The 21,804-nt window shown below is 44.5% G+C and overlaps 1 protein-coding gene across 10 annotated transcripts in view; it reads left to right on the top strand.

Moving 5' to 3' along the window:
• The window catches only part of BCL9 (BCL9 transcription coactivator), a 95,876-nt gene extending 90,934 nt beyond the window's left edge, over window positions 1-4,942 (top strand). For all 10 annotated transcript variants that reach the window (XM_045166049.1, XM_045166048.1, XM_045166052.1 and 7 more), the window contains 2 exons: window positions 974-1,234; window positions 2,577-4,942. In XM_045166049.1, coding sequence (XP_045021984.1) covers window positions 974-1,234; window positions 2,577-3,694 — 1,379 coding nt within the window. In that variant the 3' untranslated portion in view covers window positions 3,695-4,942. The remainder of the gene's footprint in view (window positions 1-973; window positions 1,235-2,576) is intronic.
• Window positions 4,943-21,804: the final 16,862 nt, after the last annotated feature.

Here is a 21,804-nt window from a genome sequence, read left to right as displayed (position 1 = left end):
GAAATGCATATCATTTCACTGAACGATTTACATGTGCACAGGGAACTCAAATGTCTTAACAAATGTGTTAAGATTAAAGGATAAATGTGTTTCCTTTAAACACCAGCCCCACTTACTTCAGAGGTCTGTCTTTGTGTTAAGAGAGTGAGTGTCATCCCAAGCAAAGAGGGGAGACTGCTGAGAGACTTGAGTGGTTCTCGTAAATAGGTGTCAACCATTGAAACAGTTTCCGAAACCTTCTCCTTATTAGACTGCTATTCTCACAGATCAGCTGCAATTTATTAGTATTTACTTCCTGGGGGAAGTTCTCACTGATGATGGTGGTTTTGTGAACAGGACCAGAGGCGGTCAGTAGATGAGCACTGAGGTGTAAATACTAGGTCTGTGCTGTCTCCACTTGAGAAAGACTAGAATCAGAATGAGGTAGGAGATTTATCCTACCAGGTTAAAGTGTGCTTCTCCATTGGGTAGCAGTTCTCTACAAAGCAGTCCAGCAGAGCGGCCCCCTCAGACCTTTTGAGTGCAGACATCTTGGTGGAGGAAATCAGTCAGGAGCATGTGTAGGCTGCTCTGGTCAGTACCTGGGGTGGGATGGCTCATCTGGCTTCCAAGCACACTTAACGTCAGAGGCAAATTCTGAATTGTGATTGGCAAGGGTAAGAGATCCACTTATTTCCCATTGTTTTCAGTGAAGGAGTTTGTGAGGCGTGGTTTTCCCAAGTTTGAGCTAGTATTTCTCACGCATTCTTGGTGCGTTGTCCTGCCATCTGCTGAGCTGTCACCTCCATCGTACGCTGCCGTCTCCCTCTGCACACACACCGAGCTTGACTAGAAGACTGATGATTCATGTCCTGGGTCTAATAACACTGTCCCATTCATCTGTCTCATTCCCTGCTAGTTCATAATCACAGGCCCAAGAACCTTCAGGAGAATCTAATTCCCTGCCCTGTTTTATTTTGCCTTCTTCTCTTAGGTGGCCCCCCACCTCCTACAGCCAGCCAGTCTGCCTCTGTGAGTATCCCGGGAAGTCTTCCCTCTAGTACACCTTACACCATGCCTCCAGAGCCGACCCTTTCCCAGAACCCACTGTCTATTATGATGTCTCGAATGTCCAAGTTTGCAATGCCCAGTTCTACCCCGTTATACCACGACGCCATCAAGACCGTGGCCAGCTCAGATGACGACTCCCCTCCAGCTCGTTCTCCCAACTTGCCATCAATGAATAATATGCCAGGTAAGAAATCAGGAAGATAGGATATGGCCCTATTGCTGTTGACAAAAGAAAAACGTCTTGAGGTGTTTTCTTGATATCTGTAGACCTCAATAAGCTGGACGTTCAGCAGATTGAAAAAGTATATCATCTGAGTTAGTTTCAGTAAAACTAAATGTCTTGCCTAGAGGAAGAGAATAACACTTTTTTGGATTAGCTTATTCTGTGTTTGTGGATAAGAAAGCAAATTTCTTTAGAGTTCTTGTCATTTTCTTACAGAAGTTCTGATGCTTCTGTGTACCTCGATGTGCTTATTTTTAGGTGGCTCCTCCTGGAGCGAGACTGAAAGCAGTATCTTTTTAATATGCTGATAGGAATGTCTTGAGTCCTCAACTATTTTCCTGAAAGGGCAGCCTCAAACCACAAGCAGCCACAGGATTTCAGACAATGGAGAAAACCCCTGTTTCCTAGAGAAGCACTTTCTTTAGGCCTAGAGAGAAAATAAAAATTCCTCCCTTTTCTCCTCATTCTGTTCTCCTTCACTCCTGCACCTCCCATCTCCCCAAATCTCACTAATGGGAAATGATGTGGGAGGGCAAAGGTGGTCAACAAAGAGACCATAATAACTTCAGCCATGGGTTTCTGGTTCCAGTTCCATTCTGATTGTTAAGAATGCTTTTTATCATCAGTCAGGTTAGGGCATGCTCCGTGGATGGCACAAGCATCATTCTTACCATACTCTGTGGTTAACTTCATGGAGAGACCAAATATTTAAATGTCCCAGAGGCCATGGTAGAACCTGTGTGTTTTCCATTAAAAGTTAGCTTTTCTTCACCATTTTATATAATCTAGAGTTTTAAATGCTCTCCCTGTAAGGCAGTGTGAAAGAGTGATGCCACTTTATCAATTGAAAAAGGCCTGTTTGGTTTCCTCGTTGCTGTTACTTCTGATTCTTGGACTTGTAGGACTGATGAATCCTCTTTCTCCAAAAAGGACCGTACTGCAGGTCATCTAGGCAAATTGCTTTCTTCCGAATTAAATACTTCCAGTGAAGAAGACTGTACTCATTTGTGTATTAACTTGTAACTTTTCACTCAGGAGACTTTCTTTCTAGGTGTCTTCTATATGCCTATACGTCATACAGTTTAAAGCTCAGTGATAAATACATTGTCTTGTGGAGCTGTTGGTTTGTGTGCCCCCAAATGTGTTGTAACCTTCCTGAGGGTAGATTGTGCATTGTGTATTTTCTCAGCACAGTCCCATGTACATTTGATGCATAGTAACTTTTTTTGTTAATTTGATTTATAATAGTTTTTCTGAGTTACTTTTGGTGAAATTGATTCCTTTGATATCTTTATTTTTCTAGGAATGGGCATTAATACACAGAATCCTCGAATTTCAGGTCCAAACCCCGTGGTTCCAATGCCAACCCTCAGCCCAATGGGAATGACCCAGCCACTTTCTCACTCCAATCAGATGCCCTCTCCGAACGCCATGGGACCCAACATACCTCCTCACGGAGTCCCTATGGGGCCTGGTTTGATGTCACACAATCCTGTCATGGGCCATGGGTCCCAGGAGCCTCCAGTGGTACCTCAGGGACGCATGGGTTTTCCCCAGGCTTTCCCTCCAGTTCAGTCTCCTCCACAGCAGGTTCCGTTTCCTCACAATGGCCCCAGTGGGGGGCAGGGCAACTTCCCAGGAGGGATGGGTTTCCCAGGAGAAGGGCCTCTTGGCCGCCCCAGCAACCTGCCCCAAAGTTCAGCAGATGCAGCACTTTGCAAGCCTGGAGGCCCGGGGGGTCCTGACTCCTTCGCTGTCCTGGGAAACAGCATGCCTTCAGTGTTTACAGACCCAGATCTACAGGAGGTCATCCGACCTGGAGCCACCGGAATACCTGAGTTTGACCTGTCTCGCATTATCCCATCTGAGAAGCCTAGCCAGACACTGCAATATTTCCCTCGAGGGGAAGTCCCAGGCCGTAAACAGCCCCAGGGTCCCGGACCTGGGTTTTCGCACATGCAGGGGATGATGGGCGAACAAGCCCCCAGAATGGGACTAGCATTACCTGGCATGGGAGGTCCAGGGCCCGTGGGAACTCCAGACATCCCTCTTGGTCCAGCTCCATCCATGCCAGGCCACAACCCTATGAGACCACCAGCCTTTCTCCAGCAAGGCATGATGGGACCTCACCATCGGATGATGTCACCAGCACAATCTACAATGCCCGGCCAGCCCACCCTGATGAGCAATCCCGCTGCTGCCGTGGGCATGATTCCTGGCAAGGATCGGGGGCCTGCCGGGCTCTACACTCACCCTGGGCCTGTGGGCTCTCCAGGCATGATGATGTCCATGCAGGGCATGATGGGACCCCAACAGAACATCATGATCCCCCCACAGATGAGGCCCCGGGGCATGGCCGCTGACGTGGGCATGGGTGGATTCAGCCAAGGACCTGGCAACCCAGGAAACATGATGTTTTAAGCTGCTAAGACTGGATGTGCCCATCCTTGTTGAGATGAGATTCCAGGTCCTGAGAGCTGCTATGAGGGCGTTCCAGGAGCACTGTTGGTCATGCAATAGGAGAACAGAGACCCAAGGGCTGCTTTGGGGGCGGGGGGAACTCGAGAATGTATGGATTTATCTGAAAACAAATTATTCATTTAATCAACAGGTGTGTTTTTTTTAAGATTTATTTTTTAAAAATTATTTTTGTGGACTTGGGTATCCCGTGATGGCACCTCCTTTTGGGAATCTGTAGCCGTGCTTTGAGAATCGCCATGGGTCACGTGTTGCACCGTTCTCTGTATGTTTACGTCCTTTGGACTTGGCTTCTCCCAGGATTCTTTTCTGGTTTTGTTTTTGCTTGGGGCTTTATTTTTTTGTGTACTGTACTATATTGTAAAAGGGATTTTAGCAGAGACTTTAGTCTTTGGGACAAGAGGAGAACAGGAATGCTGGGCTGTTTACTTTAGGTGGAGAATCCATCTTCAGACCTTTGGACTATTTTCTTTCAACTCCAGTGTATAGAAAAACCAAACTACAACCTCAGAGCAGAGTATTAATGAAAAGCACAAAAAAAGGAACTAAGTTCAGCGAGGGGTGGGGGGAGGGGGAGATTTTTCTTTTTAAAAATAATGACGCTTAGGACATTTGTTTTTCAGTTTAAGTGCTCTCAGCACTGTCTGCCTCTCCCAGTCTACAGACCCACCTGCACATTTTTCTCTTGTTTTCCCTCCCCTCTCCTTCCCTGTCTCTTGGTTGAGTGAGTTTCCCCCTGTTGTGTCCCTCACTGGTGAGCCCCTGCTTCCCTCCTCTCTTTCCCTTTGGCAGCTGCAATACACGGTGATACTTTGGGGAAATAAATCTAAGCAAGCCTCACCTTCCATGCCGAGCGTCGTCCCGGCTCCAGGAGGGAAAGGTCTGTCTTTGGGATGCTCGACTGTCTTCTTTGCCCTTCGTCTTTTCTTCCCCATCCTACTCTTCCCTGCCCACCTTGTTTTCTGTTCTCCTTTTATTAGGAATTCCCAAGTGAATTTTATTAATGTGGGAGTGGAACAGATGCTAAAAGCTATTCAGGATTTTGTTTTTCTGTTTTTAATTTTGTGGTTCCTTCCCTTTCCTCCCCCTCCCATGCGTAAAACGTTCTGTGTAACCTCCATTAAATTTGGTACAAAACCACTCACCAGAGCTGTGGTGTCAGAAAAATAAAATATATTGTTTCTTAAAAAATTGGATTGCCTTTTTTTTTTTTGTCCATTTGGATTCCTGTTTGTTTGCTGAGTATTAGGCATAGTGGTTTCCATGTGACCCAGAAACGTAGCACCGTTGTATCAGAATTGATCAACAGGGTGAAAGTTAGGGAAAGTATAGAAAAGTGCTTTTGCAGATGAAGCATATTGCTTGCTGTTGAGGAGTAACTACTCTTGTAGATTGATCCAGTGCTGTTCCTGTCTCAGGCATGAAATCTTAGCTGTAGGCAGAAGAGCAGTCCTGGTCCCCATGGCCTCATCTCTGGAGGCAGCTCATGGTCTTTACTAGGAATTTTTGTGAGGGCCAGTGTAATGGTGTGAAGTATTTAAGAAGGCCAAAGTTAGAGTCATTTGAAAAGCTATGAAATGTCCCTGGAGCTTGTTAAAGTAAAATATTATTACTGTGTGTGCAAATGTGGGTTTCTGTGGTCCGTTCTGCCTCCCCGCTTCCCTGCCTATCCACGGTCCCCTCCTGCCAGCCCTGCTCAGTCTACACAGTTCCCTTCCACACACACACCTTCAGCACGCCAGTGTATGAGCCCTGCAAGGTAAGCGTCTAAGGGACCGGCTGTGTGTGTTCTGTGCAGTTAGGTTGCTTCTGGTGTATGTGTTTCTTCTGAGTTACAGGCATCTTCAGCTGAGCAAGTGGGCGTCTGTGTGCGTGTTTCTTCCCAGGTGAGGGAATCGAAGGAGCAGCAGGTGCAGTCGTCTGCAGACAGACTTGTACAGATTAGGCTCTGCCGGAGCCCTGCAGTCTGAGTTTGACCTATGAACGTTTCTGTCCGTGAAATGGTTTTGAGAGTCACTTTCTCTTCTACCCTCAGCAACCCTGTCTTCTCAGTAACACAAGAGCCCCAGACCACAAAAGTGCAATTTTGATTTGAGCACCTCCTCTACCAGCCACCTCCACCCCACATGCGTTCTCTTGCGAACTTTTGAGGGGCTATAGGAAGCAGGTAGTAAGTCATCTCATTTGGAGACAAGAATACCGAGCTCACTGGTTTAAGAATTCTGACACAGTCAGATATTTACAGATGAACCTAAGCAGTGAAAATTTTACATTGTGGAGAAATTAGAGTACAAGTATTTTGTTTCAGGGATTTAGCCCTATCCCTAGGTTCTCTGGGTTTTGAACTAATAAAAAAGAACAGGGAAACAGCTAAGCATGGGGGCACGCGAGAGGAGAGCCCTGAAAGGAAGGCTGGGACCTGGTGTTGGTCCACTGGTCTGGCTTCATGGGCAGCCCCACTCCCTGTTGCATCTCAGTGCTGTGGTCACTGATGCTGTGTGGTCCCTTTGCTTCTGTCCCAAGGAGGGAGACAAAGGCAGGTAGGCGCTTTGTAGACCCCCACTGGGAGAGGCTGGACATGTGGCACTCTGCATATCCTTCCCCTGCTGGAGAACTTGCAGCAGTGCAAATCAACTTAACCATTTCAAAGTAGTTGGCTTTTGAAAAGACCATAAATCTTCATTCGTTTATATTAGCCATATATGTTTCATCATGATCCATCTGATACGATAAACTTAATTTAGGGTTTAAATGTCACCATTTCCAATTTGCTAATCTTGCTATGAAATAAAGTCACGTTTAGCAGATTGGATGCTTTTGCATGAAGAATAAATGATGCAAAGTTTTTTTAAAAATTCACAAAAGGATGATAAAAATACTTCATGTTAACATAATCCCATGAAAGCCAAGCCAGTCTTTCCCACCCCCTGCCCCTCCTGAAATTTTGGGATTAAATTAAGGAAGTGCAATAATGTGTTGCTTCATTCAAGGCTAAGTGGTAAGGTTGTGGATCATAGCATTTCTTAAGAACTAATGAAGCATATGTGGTATTTTCCTTAAAATAATGTGAAACAAAGTGATTTACTTTTTAAAAGAATCTGCACCTGTAAATGAAAATTAGCAAACAAAACTGGAGACGCCTTATGAAGGGGCAAGAAAAATAAGTTTTTAAAACAATTTTATATATTTTAAAGCTATTGTTTAAAAAATTGATCCAAAATTTCTGCCATCCTCCCTACTCTCCTGTACTTCTAGATGTTGTGATCATGACACAGCTTCTGTCACTGGGGCAGCTGCACAGGCCCCAGAGTGGTTTAATGCTCTGCTGTCACGTGTTGACTTTCTTAATAATCTTTGAGCAGGGGCCCCATATTTCCATTTTTATACTGGGCCCCACAAATGAAGCAGCTGGCCCTGTTAAGAATAAGAGAATTCTCAGCAGCTCCAGAGCAGTCCTGGGATCCGGGTCTCTCTTCGTGCTTTCTCCATCCCAGTGGCCAGGAGTGACCCCAGACAGGGTGGGTGGTGCTGTGTTCCGTTTAAACCATGTACCCTTTAGTCATGTCCTTTTCCTTTTCTGAGTACCTTCAAAGTGCTCAGAGGAGAGGAAAGCTGTATTTAACCCAAGGGTTCATTTATTAGCAACCATTTAGACAGTGTCTATTGTGTGTCAAGAACTGCGCTAAGACAGGGGCCAGGAAACACGTGTTGTAAATCGACATTCCATACTCTGATCGCTGTCACGGGGAAAGTGCCAGCTGAGTGCTACTGGCCAGAGAGGAAGGTCCAGGGAAACCGCCATGAAAGGTGGTTTTGAACTTAACTATTGAAGGAAGAAGCACTTTGCAGTGGAGGGTGCTGGTGAGCTTTTAAACAGGACATGGGGGCAGCAAAGGCCTACTTGTTGCAATGGGGTGGCTCTTTAAGGGAGGGAGGTGGAGAGAAGAAATGAGCTCAGAGAGAGCAGGTCATGGGAGAACCCAGGGTGGCCCAGGGAGTTTGAACTTCACAGCTTTAAGCAAGGGAATCTGGTGATCAGATAGGTTCTGCGGAAAGATTACTGCGTGGGGTGTGGAGGACAGGGTGGGGATGGAGTGAGAGAACCACAGGAAGATTTTGCAAAAACTTGTTTATTCTACAAAATCTTTAAACTCACAGACTCATCTCTCTTGCTTTAAAAAAAACATCAAATTGGGTCATATTTCCTCTGCTGCTTAATAACTTGAGCCTACTGCCACTTTCTTTTCTCTAACCCAGACAACTCATATTTTTCAAAGTCACAAACACCTATTTAAGAAAAGTCAAGGGAGCTTAATTTGGTGGTAAAATTTTAATGACACATTTAAAGCAAAGAGTTTATAGCGCACAGAAACCAGTTTGTGGCCCAATATTTTATATTGGAGGGAGTTAAATAATAAACTAAGTTAAAAAGAAGATACACTCTTAGGGTTGTATAAACAACAAAGCCTCTGACACGGCTCCTTATCTGGGTTGCTGTAACAGACGGGATTTGTTTTCTGCCTGTAGGTAACCACCACACTTGACTGGTAACTTTCTGGCCCAGTGCTTAGTTGTGCTTGGCAACCAACACTGCCTGGGGAAGACGGTAAGTAGATGATCACAGAAAGAAGATAAAGAGACGGTTCAGAAATGAGTGTCTCACACATATTTAAAGCATGAAAAAAGTCCAGTTATTTCATCAAACATACAAGAACTCAGGCTTCCCTTGCAAACCCCATCTCAGAGCCTGAAGCAATTATGAAGGACCCTGGGGTTCCAAAGAACAGGTTTAAAAACACAATCCAGCCCTAAGAAAGTTCAGGTCTGCCCTGTGGCGGGAGGAGGGGGACAAGATAGGACATGATGCGTGATTCTGGAAGTCTGGTTCTTCATACTGTACAGCCTGCCCACAGCTCTGTGCTAGCCTCCCTTTTCCTTTGTCCTGTGGCGGAGCTAGGCTCAAAGGTGAAAGGGACTTAGAAATCTTAATGGTATTTAGTGTCTCATTAATTAGTGTTGGGGCTTCCCTGGTGGCTCAGCAATAAAGAATCCACCTGCAAATGCAGAAGATGCGGGTTCGATCCCTGGGTAGGAAATATCCCCTGGAGGAGGAAATGGCAACCCACTCTAGTATTCTTGCTTGGAAAATCCCATGAACAGAGGAGCCTGGTGGGCTACAGTCTATGGGGTTGCAAAAAATTGGACACAATTTAGCAACTAAACAAAATTACTGTCCAGGATGGATTTAACTTTTCAAGATTTTTTTTTTTCCCCCCACAGCTTAAGCTCTGTTGAAGACTCCTGGGAGCCTGTTTCTCCTCTTTGCCAGTCTTTCAGGAGCTTTTATCTTCCCCATTTCCCACATAGAAACCCCACAGCTCTACATGCATTTCTTCTCCTGGAGCTCCCACCCACCCCCATGAGTCAGTCTGATCTAAGCACGTGCTGTTGGATGTGCTTTGTGAGCTCTGGGGCGCTGGCCTCTGGCTGCCCAGTTCCCAGCACCAAACACAGTCTGGCCAGGCCCAGCACCTTGCTAGACACTGAGTCATCAGCACTGCGTTCACTCAAAATGTATTTGGTTACAGGGAATCATGGATTACTGTGATTTATTTTGTTCTCCAAACAGCAGGAGGTCTCCCAAGCTTTGGTGAAGTTCTCTATTCTAGCTGTCAGTAGTTGAGCTATTAAAAATGTTTATATACACACACAAAGATTTACTTATACAAATGCATATGTACTTGTAATATACTAGAGTATGTACATAATTAAATGCCAGTTTTGAAATGTCAGTACACTGTTGTAAAGATGAGTTGGTTTTTCCCTCGTCAAGGAAGCTACACAATCCCTAGGATCTCTTTATTTCTCTTATGCTTAGTGTCTGCAAGAGCTTTAAAATATAACCATTGTGATTTTTTTTTTAACCATTGTGATTTTTTTAAAATATTTTAATATATATATATATATATTTTTTTTTGCTTTTCAGATAGGAGGTTTTTTTTTTAATTTTATTTTATTTTTAAACTTTACATAATTGTATTAGTTTTGCCTAATATCAAAATGAATCCACCACAGGTATACATGTGTTCCCCATCCTGAACCCTCCTCCCTCCTCCCTCCCCATTCCATCCCTCTGGGTCGTCCCAGTGCACCAGCCCCAAGCATCCAGTATCGTGCATCGAACCTGGACTGGCAACTCGTTTCATACATGATATTTTACATGTTTCAATGCCATTCTCCCAAATCTTCCCACCCTCTCCCTCTCTCACAGAGTCCATAAGACTGTTCTATACATCAGTGTCTCTTTTGCTGTCTCGTACACAGGGTTATTGTTACCATCTTTCTAAATTCCATATATATGCGTTAGTATACTGTATTGGTGTTTTTCTTTCTGGCTTACTTCACTCTGTATAATAGGCTCCAGTTTCATCCACCTCATTAGAACTGATTCAAATGTATTCTTTTTAATGGCTGAGTAATACTCCATTGTGTATATGTACCATAGCTTTCTTATCCATTCATCTGCTGATGGGCATCTAGGTTGCTTCCATGTCCTGGCTATTATAAACAGTGCTGTGATGAACATTGGGGTACACATGTCTCTTTCCCTTCTGGTTTCCTCGGTGTGTATGCCCAGCAGTGGGATTGCTGGGTCATAAGGCAGTTCTATTTCCAGTTTTTTAAGGAATCTAGTGGTGCTGGGAAACCTGGCCAACCACTTGTAAAAGAATGAAACTAGAACACTTTCTAACACCATACACAAAAATAAACTCAAAATGGATTAAAGATCTAAACGTAAGACCAGAAACCATTGTGATTTAAATGTAATAATAACAATAAGGAAAAACAGGATCGCAGCCATACGAAGTATGAAGCAGTCTTTAGCATTATGTACCAGGATCCATGGTTTCAGCAAGGGCCTTATAAGAAGCACTGAGCATTTATCTTCTATCCTGCACTGTGCTGGGTACAGTGGAGTAAAAGGAGAGTACAGCAGCTGCCTACAAGGAACCGGCATCTAACTGAAGAGACACACACTAGCAATAATGGCAAAATAGGACCTCATTCAATTCTCAGCATCGCCATATTTCATGTTCATAGTCCATATTGAAATAATTACTAAGTTAGCTAATAAAGACAGACTGGAGCCACCAGGGAAGCCCCGAAACAACAAAACAAGGGCCATACAGAATGCAGTTATTGGTCTTATGATCATGCCTCTGACCCCCTTCCTGCATTATTAACCTCTCCCCTTCCTTTAGCTTATTGCCATCAGTATACAAACATGCACTGGGCTCGGCCCTGGGCCTTCTGCTTACTCTTCTAATCCATCCAGTCACGAGTCACTAAATACCATCTGTGTAATTGTAAGTCTAGAATTTCCATCTCCCTCTCAGCCTATCCATAGGAGTTCTAGACAGTCACCTGGCACCTTCAACACTGCCTTGTGTCTTGCTGGCACCTCAAACTTAAGTCCTACACTTCTGCATTTCCCCCAAACCGAATCTCCATACCCTATTTCCCCACCACAGTAAATGATATATGTCCATCCATCCAGTTATCATGTCAGACACACAGGAGTCATCTTTCATCCTTTACGCCTCACGTAAAACCATAAGCAAATCCTTTTATGTCCATTGCCAAGAAATATCTTAAATCTATCTACTTCTCTCCATCCCTCCAGATGAAGTCACCATCTTTCACATGGTCCATTACATTCAGTTCTTAACTGCTACTTCCACTCTTGCTCTCCTTCAATCTGTTCTCCACAGAGTAGCCTGACTCATCTTAAAAAGTGTCTAAATCATATACATCAGTTCCTTCCTTAAAACCCTCCCATGGCTTTCCAATATAATTCATATAAAATCCAAGATCTTTAACAGTGCCTACCAGGCCCCAGACATTCTCTGGTTTCACCTCATGCCCGTCTCCTCGCACTCACTATGCTCCAGTCAAACCACTCTAATTCCAGTACCTCCGACGTGCCACACTCTTCCTGCCTCAGGAATTACACACTGGTTTTCTGTACTGGCGTGCTCTTGACTCTGGCCTTCCCCTTTCCCAATGGCCGACTCCTTCACATCTTAAGGTCTCAGCTCCTCAGAAAGGCCTTTTCTGATTACCCCAACAAAATACCACTCCCCCATCCCCAACACGCACACACCATCATTTTGTAGTACAACATCCTACTTGTGTCCTTTATGGCAATTATTTATTCTATCTCACTTACTCCACGAAGTCAAGAACCAAAGGAAGGATCAGTGTGAGTCTGGGTGCCCAGGAAAGATTTTGTATGATCCTTCCTGCCTTTCTTTCAACGAATATTTACTGATCAGAATGCAAGTACTATGCTAGGTGCTGGTGAACAAGTGATAAACAAGAAAAATTCGGTTTGACAGATGAATGGATACAGAAGCTGTGATAGGTTCATCAGTACCATCTTTCTAGAGTCCATAAATATGCATTAATATATGATATTTGTTTTTCTGACTTCACTCTAATAGGCAGTGAACACTTGGTTACTTCCACCTTTTGGCTGTTGTGAATACAGCTGCTATAAACATAGGTATACAAATATTTGTTTGAATCCCTGCTTTAACTTCCTTTCCCTTTAGCTTTTTTTCTTTAGTCTTTAATGTAAGTCAACTTCATTGACTTACAGAAGTGTAACTGCTGGATCATATGGTAATTCTAAGCTTGATTTTTTTGAGGAATTGCCATAGTTTTCCACAGTGGCTGTGTACTATTTTACGTTCCCACCAAGAATGTACAAGAGTTCCAATTTCTCTGCATCTTTGCCAACACTAGTTATTTTCTGTTTTTTGTTTTTTTTTTTTTTTTTTTACAATAATAGCCATCCTAATGGGTCTGAAGTGGTTTGGGTTTGCATTTCCCTGATAACCAGTGATGTTGAGCATTGTTTCATGTGTTTATGGCCATTTGTATATTTTCTTTAGAGAAATGTCTATACAGGTCCTTTTTCCATGTTTGAATTGGCTTGTTAGTGTCTGTTGAGTTGTAGGAGTTCTTTATATATTCTAGGTATCAATTCCTTATCCAGTACATGACTGTATCTCCCACTCCACAGGCTACGTTTTTGCTGTAGACAGTGTTCTTTGAAGCACAAAATTTTGATCATGTCCAACTTACCTATTTTTTTCTTTTCTTGCCTATGCTTTTGGTGTCATATCCAAGAAATCACTGCCAAATCCCAAGTCATGAAGCTTTCTCCCTATGTTTTCTTTTAAGAGTTTTACAGTCAGAGCTAATCTTTAGACTGACATCAATTCAGTAATTCATTAGTATTTTAAGCATACCTTCATAATCCCAAGTCTACCATCATCCAGCTCACATTTTCCATCTTCCTATTAAGCAATTAGTTGTCTTATCTATTCTTTTAATGAGTACCTACAAAGCTAAGAACAGCAGTGAAGTGGTCAGAAATGGCCCCACCCTGCTCTCACCAAGTTCAGTCTATTGATTGAAGAAGTCAGACACTGAACAGGTGATTACAAACACAGGTATAATATGAAAGAAGAAAAGGAAGCTGCCAAGATGTAAGGCTGAGAAACATAAAATAATCCCAAAGATTTTATCAATTTCTTGGGAATCTTTGACTTATTGCTTTATTAACCTAAATAAAAGAAATAGTTCAGCTAACTACTGATTCCTAATGGTAATTACTGCTTTCTTCCCTAAGTGCTCACAGACTTCTACTTAAGAATCCATTCTAGGCTCTACTGGGGCCAAGGAGCTCTTGTTTTTCGGATTGTAGAGTCTAACATTTCATGCATTTTAATACAAGGACCACATTTGCCTTTGTATTTTGGCTCTCTGAGACGAAAAATCTGAGAGTATCTTGGGACTTCCCTGGTGATCCAGTGGTTAGGAGTTGGTCTGACAATGCAGGGGAAATGGGTTTCATCTCTGATCTGGGAACTAGGATCCCATATGCCATGGGGCAACTGAGCCCACGCACCACAACTACTGAAGCCCATGTGCCCTAGAGCCAATGCCCTGCAACAAGAGAAGCCGCCACAAAGAGAAGCCCACACAGTGCAATGAGAGTAGCCCCCGCTTTCTGCAACTAGAGAACGTCTGTGCACAGCAACAAAGAGCCCTGTGCACTGCAGTGAAGACCCAACACAGCCAAAAAAAAAAAAAAAACTGAGAGCATTTTAATTTATCATAGATAATTCTCTGAAGTAACATCTATAGCTTCTTTATCTACCTTGGGATATCACTCAATGGATATCAATATCTGAAGTCATTAAAAGCAACTGGATGTTATATCCTCACCTCTTTCAGGTTTTGATTCCTCCTAACAATGTTTGTTTGGTAATTTTTGGCTTGAAGATTGGTTCTCCTTATAGGAGAGACTTGAAGCCTTCCCTGGTGGCTCAGATGGTAAAGAATCTACCTTCAATGCAGGAGACTAGGGTTTAATCCTTGGGTCAGGAAGATCCCCTGGAGAAGGGAATGGCAACTCAGTCCAGTATTCTTGCCTGGAGAATTTCATGGGCAGAGGAGCCTGGAGGAGGAGCCTACAGTCCATGGGGTCACAAAGAGTCAGACACCACTAAACGAACTAAAAGTAAAAATAAGTAATTTCTTGTTGTTGTTCAGTTGCCCAGTTGTGTCCAAATCTTCTCGACTCCATGGGCTGCAGAAGCACAGCAGGCTTCTGACAAAATGTGATCCACTGGAGGAGGGAATGGCAAACCACTCCAGGATGCTAGACATGAGAATCTCATGAACTGTATAAAAAGGCAAAAATAAGTGCTAGGAAAGACTTACTAGGAAGGAGAGCAGAATTTGGAGTTAAATGATTTTGTCCTGTCTCTCTCCTTTATTAAATCTTTGCCCCCAGATATTAGGGCCTATATTTGATTTTTTCATTATATTCTCAGAATATAGTTAAAAAGCCTTAGCTTCCCCTCCATACCCCACCTCAACCAAGCCTCAGCTGTCATGGATTTAAAATTGTGGGAGTTGGGGAGAAGTGCTTGCTGGGGGTTGAGGAAGTGCTGAGTGTAAAGTGATGATGTGGCAGCTACATGTGGACAGTTGGAAATAAAGGCTGAGACATTTGGACTGGTTATAAAGATGTGAATTCCTCTATGAGGAATTGAGATGAGTATGGATTATCTCTCAATGGAAATGAGAGAAGAGAGTCACATGGAAGGCCAAGAAATAAGTCACAAAGGACTGGCACAATCAGAAGGGGAGAGAAGTTCCAGCAAAAGAAACTGAAATCCATTGATTAAGAAGAAATGATCTTCCTAGACCTTTAGATCTAACTCACCTCTCTTACATAACTGATGAGAAAATGGCTGTCCAGATAAAAAAGAACAAGTCATTGGAGTAGCTAACAAAAGTATAGAGTTGCATAAATCCTGAAGGGGTGAGAAAGTGGCTTTAAGCAGTAGGAAGTGGTCCACAGGGCCAAACGGTACTAAGGAATTGAAGAATGTGAGGGTACTAAGAATGGGTCTCAAAATTAATTAAATGATGCTTTGGTCTTCTAGTGTACAGTTTTGGTAAAGAAAAAAAAAAGAAAAGGAAGCCAGACTGCAAGGTAAGTATCAGGGGAAAGGGTCTGAATGTGAAAGAGACAAGGAGATGGTGAGTTATATACACTCAGCTTGACAAGAGAAATAAGATGATAGCTAGAAGGAAAGGAGAAATAATGTTTAAAATAATGGAAATATTACTATTCTAAGACAGAAAGGAAGGAATCAATTGAATGAGAGGGATGGAGGATACAAGAGAACTCTTGCCACCCTTGGCAGGAAGATCACAGAAGCAGAAAAGAAACCAAAGCACAGGTGGAGGTCAGCTTTGGAGAAAGGAAGATACTGGAAAGTGAAAAGAGGAAGGTACCACAAGTGGTGAAGGAGACAAAGCAAAAGGAAAGCCATACCCCAGAGGACAGGTGTAGGGGAAAAGGGGAGAAAACCAAGCTGACCTCAAGGTCAACGGCGGGAATGAGTCCAGCCTCTGCCTCTCCCTGGATCATTGGCTTTGACCCCTCTGAGCCAGCAGCTTTATACTGGGATGTCACAGTCTTCATATGAGGCTCGTATCAGTTAACACAGGTGCATATGCCCAGTACAACCTAAGTTATCAGAGCATTTATGAGCTTCATCCCAGGACTCACAATGCAAAAGAGAAGGTCTGAAATGGCTGCTCCAGTGAGTAAATTCAAAAGCTCACAAGAGGTGTGCTGGCTGGGCAATGGGTAGGTTCTAGCTTGAAATTCCTTATCTTCTTTCAGAAGAGAGACCCAGGATGCCCTGCTGTTGCTCTTCTAGGCTCTGAAAGGCAGCACAGAAAAGCCTTAAAGAAAGAAAAACGAGAGCGGAAATTTCAAGATGGGATGTTGGGAGCAGTAGCAAGAAGGTACTTTCAAGAGCTACTCATCCTTAGAGTCTCCAAGCCCAAGCGGCCCAAGGTGATGGTAGCAACACTCTTAACAGGGTTATACTGAGGTCACCAGATTCCCAAGCACTCCTCTTTTCTTTAAAAAGTTCAGAATCATCAAATTAGAGGACCAAACCCCAGCCCTGACCACATAAAAGACAAAAGGAGGCTTGCCTCTAACTCAAGACTGTTCACAGGGAATGAAGGATGCTGTGGAATTATAGGACTGCAGGTTCTCAGAGTGGGTAGACTTTACAGGTCATTTATTCCACCACTTGGCTGGTGTGAGCCCCTTTCCCATGCTCTGGCTAAATGCCCGTGTAAGCTCAAAATCCTGCAGCGACAGGAACCCTCACACATAGCCCAGTTCATGCATGGAAGCTCTGACTAGTTCATGGATTATCCTTATATTGCTCCGTATGTCCCTGTAGCTTACATACTGGCCTGAGTGTGGTCCTTAAGACACACATAAATAAAAGCTTTGATGTGCCCTGAGCCCTTCCATCCTCCCCGAGATGGTCCCTCTCCAGTTGACCTGCTTGTCTGTCTCTGCTCTCTGAGCACAGCTCTCTGGGAGTGCTCTGAGCTGGGCAGGACAGGACCATCACCTCCTTCATCTCAGGGACCAGCACAGACACAGCACATTTAGAATTTTGAGGAATGCATCATATCATTGACTCACATTGAATAAATTGCTCACTATAACATCTATCCTGTTGTGGGCAATTGATTGTGAGATCAAGAACTTGGTATTTATCCCCAGTAAATTTCATCTTGCAATATTTGGCCCAGAATCCAAAAAAAAAACAAAAAAAAGATATCAGTATGGACATCTAACACACTTATTCATTCACTCATTCAGTCATTCAATTACCTATTTCTTCCAGTTTTATGCTTTTAGCAAATGTAATTAGCCTATACTCTATACATTTATTCTGTTGTGTTTTTTGCAAACCATTGAAAAACATGTCTGAAAGGACAGAGCCCTACCATACAACACGCAACACCTCCTTGAAGAATGACTGACTGCTGCATTCGTTGTTTTATTAATTCAGCAAATTTATTCATTTAATATGTGTCAACACAGTATGTGCAAAGGCATGATCTCTGAGCTGGAGAGACAGAGAAGCAAACAAAGCAGACAGAGGTCCTACTGATTATAGAGCGAGAGACAGAGGATAACACGAATGCTGCTACTACTAGCTGACATTTATTGGGCATTCCCAATATCCCTAGGCTTGCTCTAAACACTTTGCATGTTTATTCTTCACAAAACCTTGTGAAGTAAATATAGTACTATCATTATTCCCATCTTATTGATTAGGTACACTGAGGCAAAGAAGAGTTAAGACCCTTGCTCAGGACCACACAGATCCTAAAGGATGGAGCATCAGTGCAGGCAGTCTGGCTCCAGAGCCTGTCTGTCTAACCACTGAGTTTCGATTGTGTTTCTGCAAAAGCAAACACTAAATTAAACATATATATTAACATGCAAGGAAATCTCCTCATATGAAAAGGAGTGACATTTAAGCTGAGGTCTGAATGACAAGAAGGAGCCAACACATCAAGAACAGCAAGCCCTCCGTAGGGATGAGGGCTTTCCTGGTGGCTCAGTGGTAAAGAATCCAGCTGACAATGCAGGAGACACAGGTTCGATCTCTGGTCCGGGAAGATCCCACATGCCATGGAGCAACCAAGCGAGTGTGCCACAACTATTGAGCCTGCGCCCTAGAGCCCATGTGCTGCAGCTACTGAAGCCTGCATGCCCGAGAGCCAGTGCTCCGCAACAAGAGAAGCCACCTCAATGAGAAGCCCATGCATCACAATGAGAGAGTAGCCCCTACTCACCACACCAGAGGAAAGGGCAAGCAGCAATGAAGACCATAGCACAGCCAAAAAAATTAATAAGTTAAAAAAAGAGGTAGGGGATGAGGCTGGAGAGGTGAGCAGAGGGCCTATTACGAGGGGTCTTGTGTACTAGGGCCTCCTAGGGATGTAGCTCTAGGAAATCAAGCAGTATGAATATGCGCAATTGCTTTAGTATCCAGCCTACACGTGTGCTAAGTCACTTCAGTCATGTCCGCCTCTTTGTGACACCATGGACTGTAGCCCACCAGGCTCCTCTGTCCATGGGATTCTCCAGGCAAGAATACTGGAATGGGTTGCCATGCCCTCCTCCAGGGGACCTTCCCGACCCAAGGATCAAACCTGCATCTCTTATGTCTCTTGCATTGGCAGGCAGGTTCTCTACGGCTAGCACCACCTGGTCTACATGTGACCATTTTGTCCACGAATAAGCCATGAATGATTTCCTGTCCTAATCCCCATGCATGATCCAAAATGCCCCTTTACATCCTGGCAGCTCCTACCTAGCTCACTGGTGTACATCAAGACACACTCTGGACCCATAGTCAGGATTCAGCATCCATTACATCTCCAGTGTGCTGGCCACATCATAGCCTCTCTCATCTTCAGTTTCTGGGGATTTTCCCCATTGTTCCAGAATGTTATCTCACTCCTTGCGCTAAGGTATTAAGCATCTGTGGACACTTAGATCTACAGAGCAGTCAACTCTTTCAACCCTTCCCCTTCCTGACCTCTTCCATTCTTCTCCCCACAAAGCCCAGGTAAGCTGTGTCTAACGTTATGCATCTGGCTTCCATTACTAACGGCTCCAGGGACTGCTCTCTCATCTCCCAGAAGCCCTGCTGGTTTGACCCCATCAAGTTCTACTTACCCAAGTGTTATACAACCCTCCCCTTAATTACACACTCAATCAGTTCCTCCGAGCTCAGCCATTTGTGGTCTCTGGGCATCCCCCGGCTGCTCTTCTGGAGGGAGCTCCCAGGCTAGGCCTTGGCAAGCCTCTGAAACACCGACTGGGTTTCTAAGGCCATGGTGTCCAGAGTTGAAAGCCTTGCTGCTATTTCACACTCTATTTCCTTCCAAATTAATTCTCTGATGAACACTGTCCTTTGCAGTGATTCAGTGCAGGCCATTTCCTTACATCTTTCCTTTTACCTTTGAGATTTTTAATCTCTCTCTCCAATCCAGATTTTCCTCTGCAGAAAGCCTGCCTCAGGGAAAAATGCCCCGCTTTCCAACCAACATAAACAGCCCGACCCCACGGCACACTTCCTTCACTGGTTTACCCAGGCCCTACCTTTGATTTCAAAGCCCACGCTTGCACTCTCTAAACATCCCTGCACCACAAGAAGCGACTCAGATTTTAGGGGCATACAGTGAGCTGTTGAATTCTAACTTCTTTAAGCCCCAAATACATGAAGATGAGGATTCAAAGGTTTATACTTAAGCATTTACCACATTCCAGACCCTTCTACATAGTTATTTTGCTTTACATTCTCTACCACCTGCTCCCTCTAACCCACAGATAGCATCCTCATCCTCAATATACAGATGAAGAAAGACTTGATCATGTTGAGTTACTTAAGGTCACAGAGTACAAGAAAGCGGTAAAGCTGGAATTCAAGCCCCTGGCCCTTTACTCCAAGGTGGGTGCTCTCACCACCCCACAAGAGTGCTTAAGCACCTCTAGAACAGTCACCAAGGGGACTTCCCTGGTGGTCCAGTGGTTAAGATGCTGTACTTCCACCGCAGGGGGCATGGGTTCAATCCCTGGTCAGGAAACTAAGATGCCATGCTATGCAGCCAAAAAAACAAAGCAAAGACTTCCCTGGTGGTCCAGTGGTTAAGAATCTGCCTGCCAATGCAGGGGACACAGGTTCAATCCCGTCTAGGAACTGAGATCCTACATGCTGTGAGACAACTAAGCCTGCGCGCCACAACTACCGACCCCACGCACTGCAGCTGCTGAAGCTGGAGGCCCTAGAGCCCGTGCTCTGCGAGAGAAGCCACCGAAGTGAGAAGCGCATGCACCACTGGAAAGGAGCCCCTACTCACTGCACCTAGAGAAAGCCTGCACACAGCAATGACGACCCAGTGCAGCCAAAAGTAATGCATAAATAAATGAAAATCAGTTTTTTAAAAAGAAAAAGGTCTGCTTTAAAAAAAATTTTTTTTAATGTTGTTAAAAAAAAATAGTCACCAGGATCATACTACCAGTGGCGTGCCATCCAGGACGTGGCGCCCACTACCTCAACTGCCAGAGGAACACTCGGAAGGAGCCACAGAGGGGCTTTTCTGGCAATGCTTTGAGCAATGCCTCACGTGTATTTTGTTTGTTTTTAACATTTTTTTTTTCTTTTTGTCAGTTGCCTCACATTTGTATAACACTCTGACATTACAGCATGCTTTACACACCTGACCTGTGTGAACCCTGGGGTAGTTCTGTGAACAAGACACCGTATTAGGGTTCCAGTATACAAATGAGGATCTGCAGGCTTGTTAACGGGAAGTTAGCAGAATGTCCTAAGTCACATGGAAACTACCTGCAGAGGCGAGACTTGAGCTCAGGGAAGACAGGCTTGGAATTGGGGAAAGTGTTTCTCTCCTCTCCGCACTCACCCTTGGACAGGGACTAGGGTCCTAGAGGTTGATGGGGTGGCCTGGGACGGTCAGGACTGCATGGCCGGTTCCCTTGGCCACTAGAGGGCAGGGTCTGAGCAGAGCACACAGCCCTCTCCCCAGAGAATTCCCCAGGCAGCCAAAGGGACCCACACCTGCCCGTGCAGAGCCAGGGTGCACAGCAAACCACAGCTCTTGGCCCCAAAGCTGAAGAATGATACTTCCCTGGCATATATTAAAGAGGCTGCTCTTAAACCCCCCCAGCCTTCTTCACAGGTATATGAGCAGTGCCCTAGATGCGTCCAGCTGAGGAGAAAGGGTGCCGGGTATCACTTGCAAAGATGCAAGTTTCTTATAATAAACAGGTCAGCACACCAGGACCCAGTGCCCTGAGGTCTGGGGGTGCGGGTGGAATAAAAACTCTTTCCTCCTCCCTCTCTCCAGGTGGATCTTTCAGTTTTGATGTCCTTGCTGTCCTTTCAAACTATGTCATTCAGTCGCTAAGTCTTGTCTGACTCTTTGCAACCCCATGGATTGCAGCATGCCAGGCTTCTCTGCCAGAGTTTGCTTAAACTCATGGCCATTGAATCAGTGATGCCATCCAACCATCTCATCCTCTGTTGCCCCCTTCTCCTCCTGCCTTCAATCTTTTCAAGCATCAGGATCTTTTCTAATGTGTTGATTCTTCGCGTCAGGTGGCCAAAGTGTTGGAGCTTCAGCTTTAAACTATCTACATGAAACTATTAAAGGAGAGTCAGCACAGCAGTGCCTGGCCTTGTCTTTGCCACTTATTTCATCCCAGCGCCTACAGGAGCCAGAGCTCCTAAGACAAGCCACGAGGCCCTCGGGAGGGTCTGTCAGGTGAAGTTCCCAAGAAGTCAGCCTATCTGAACAGGCTCCGTTATATGGGGGAGGAGGGGTGAGATCCCCTCTGGAAATTATTTCAACCTTAACAACACTCATTTTAAAAGCATTAAGAAAAGCCAGTTGAGGCCAAGGACAGGTTAGGCTATGCTGTGCTTTTCACATCCATCCTCAGAACAAATTGTCAGGTTAGGGAAATAGTAACATCACTGTTTTGCAGTTGGGAATAAGCTCGGAAAAGTTAAATGTCTTGCCCACAGTCACACAACTTGCCAGAGAGC

The sequence above is a fragment of the Bubalus bubalis genome, chromosome 6 (assembly GCF_019923935.1).
Source record: "Bubalus bubalis isolate 160015118507 breed Murrah chromosome 6, NDDB_SH_1, whole genome shotgun sequence".
NCBI lineage: Eukaryota > Metazoa > Chordata > Mammalia > Artiodactyla > Bovidae > Bubalus > Bubalus bubalis.
The sequence above is the reverse complement of the archived record's forward strand: the minus strand, read 5'-3'. Positions and strand labels throughout refer to the sequence as shown.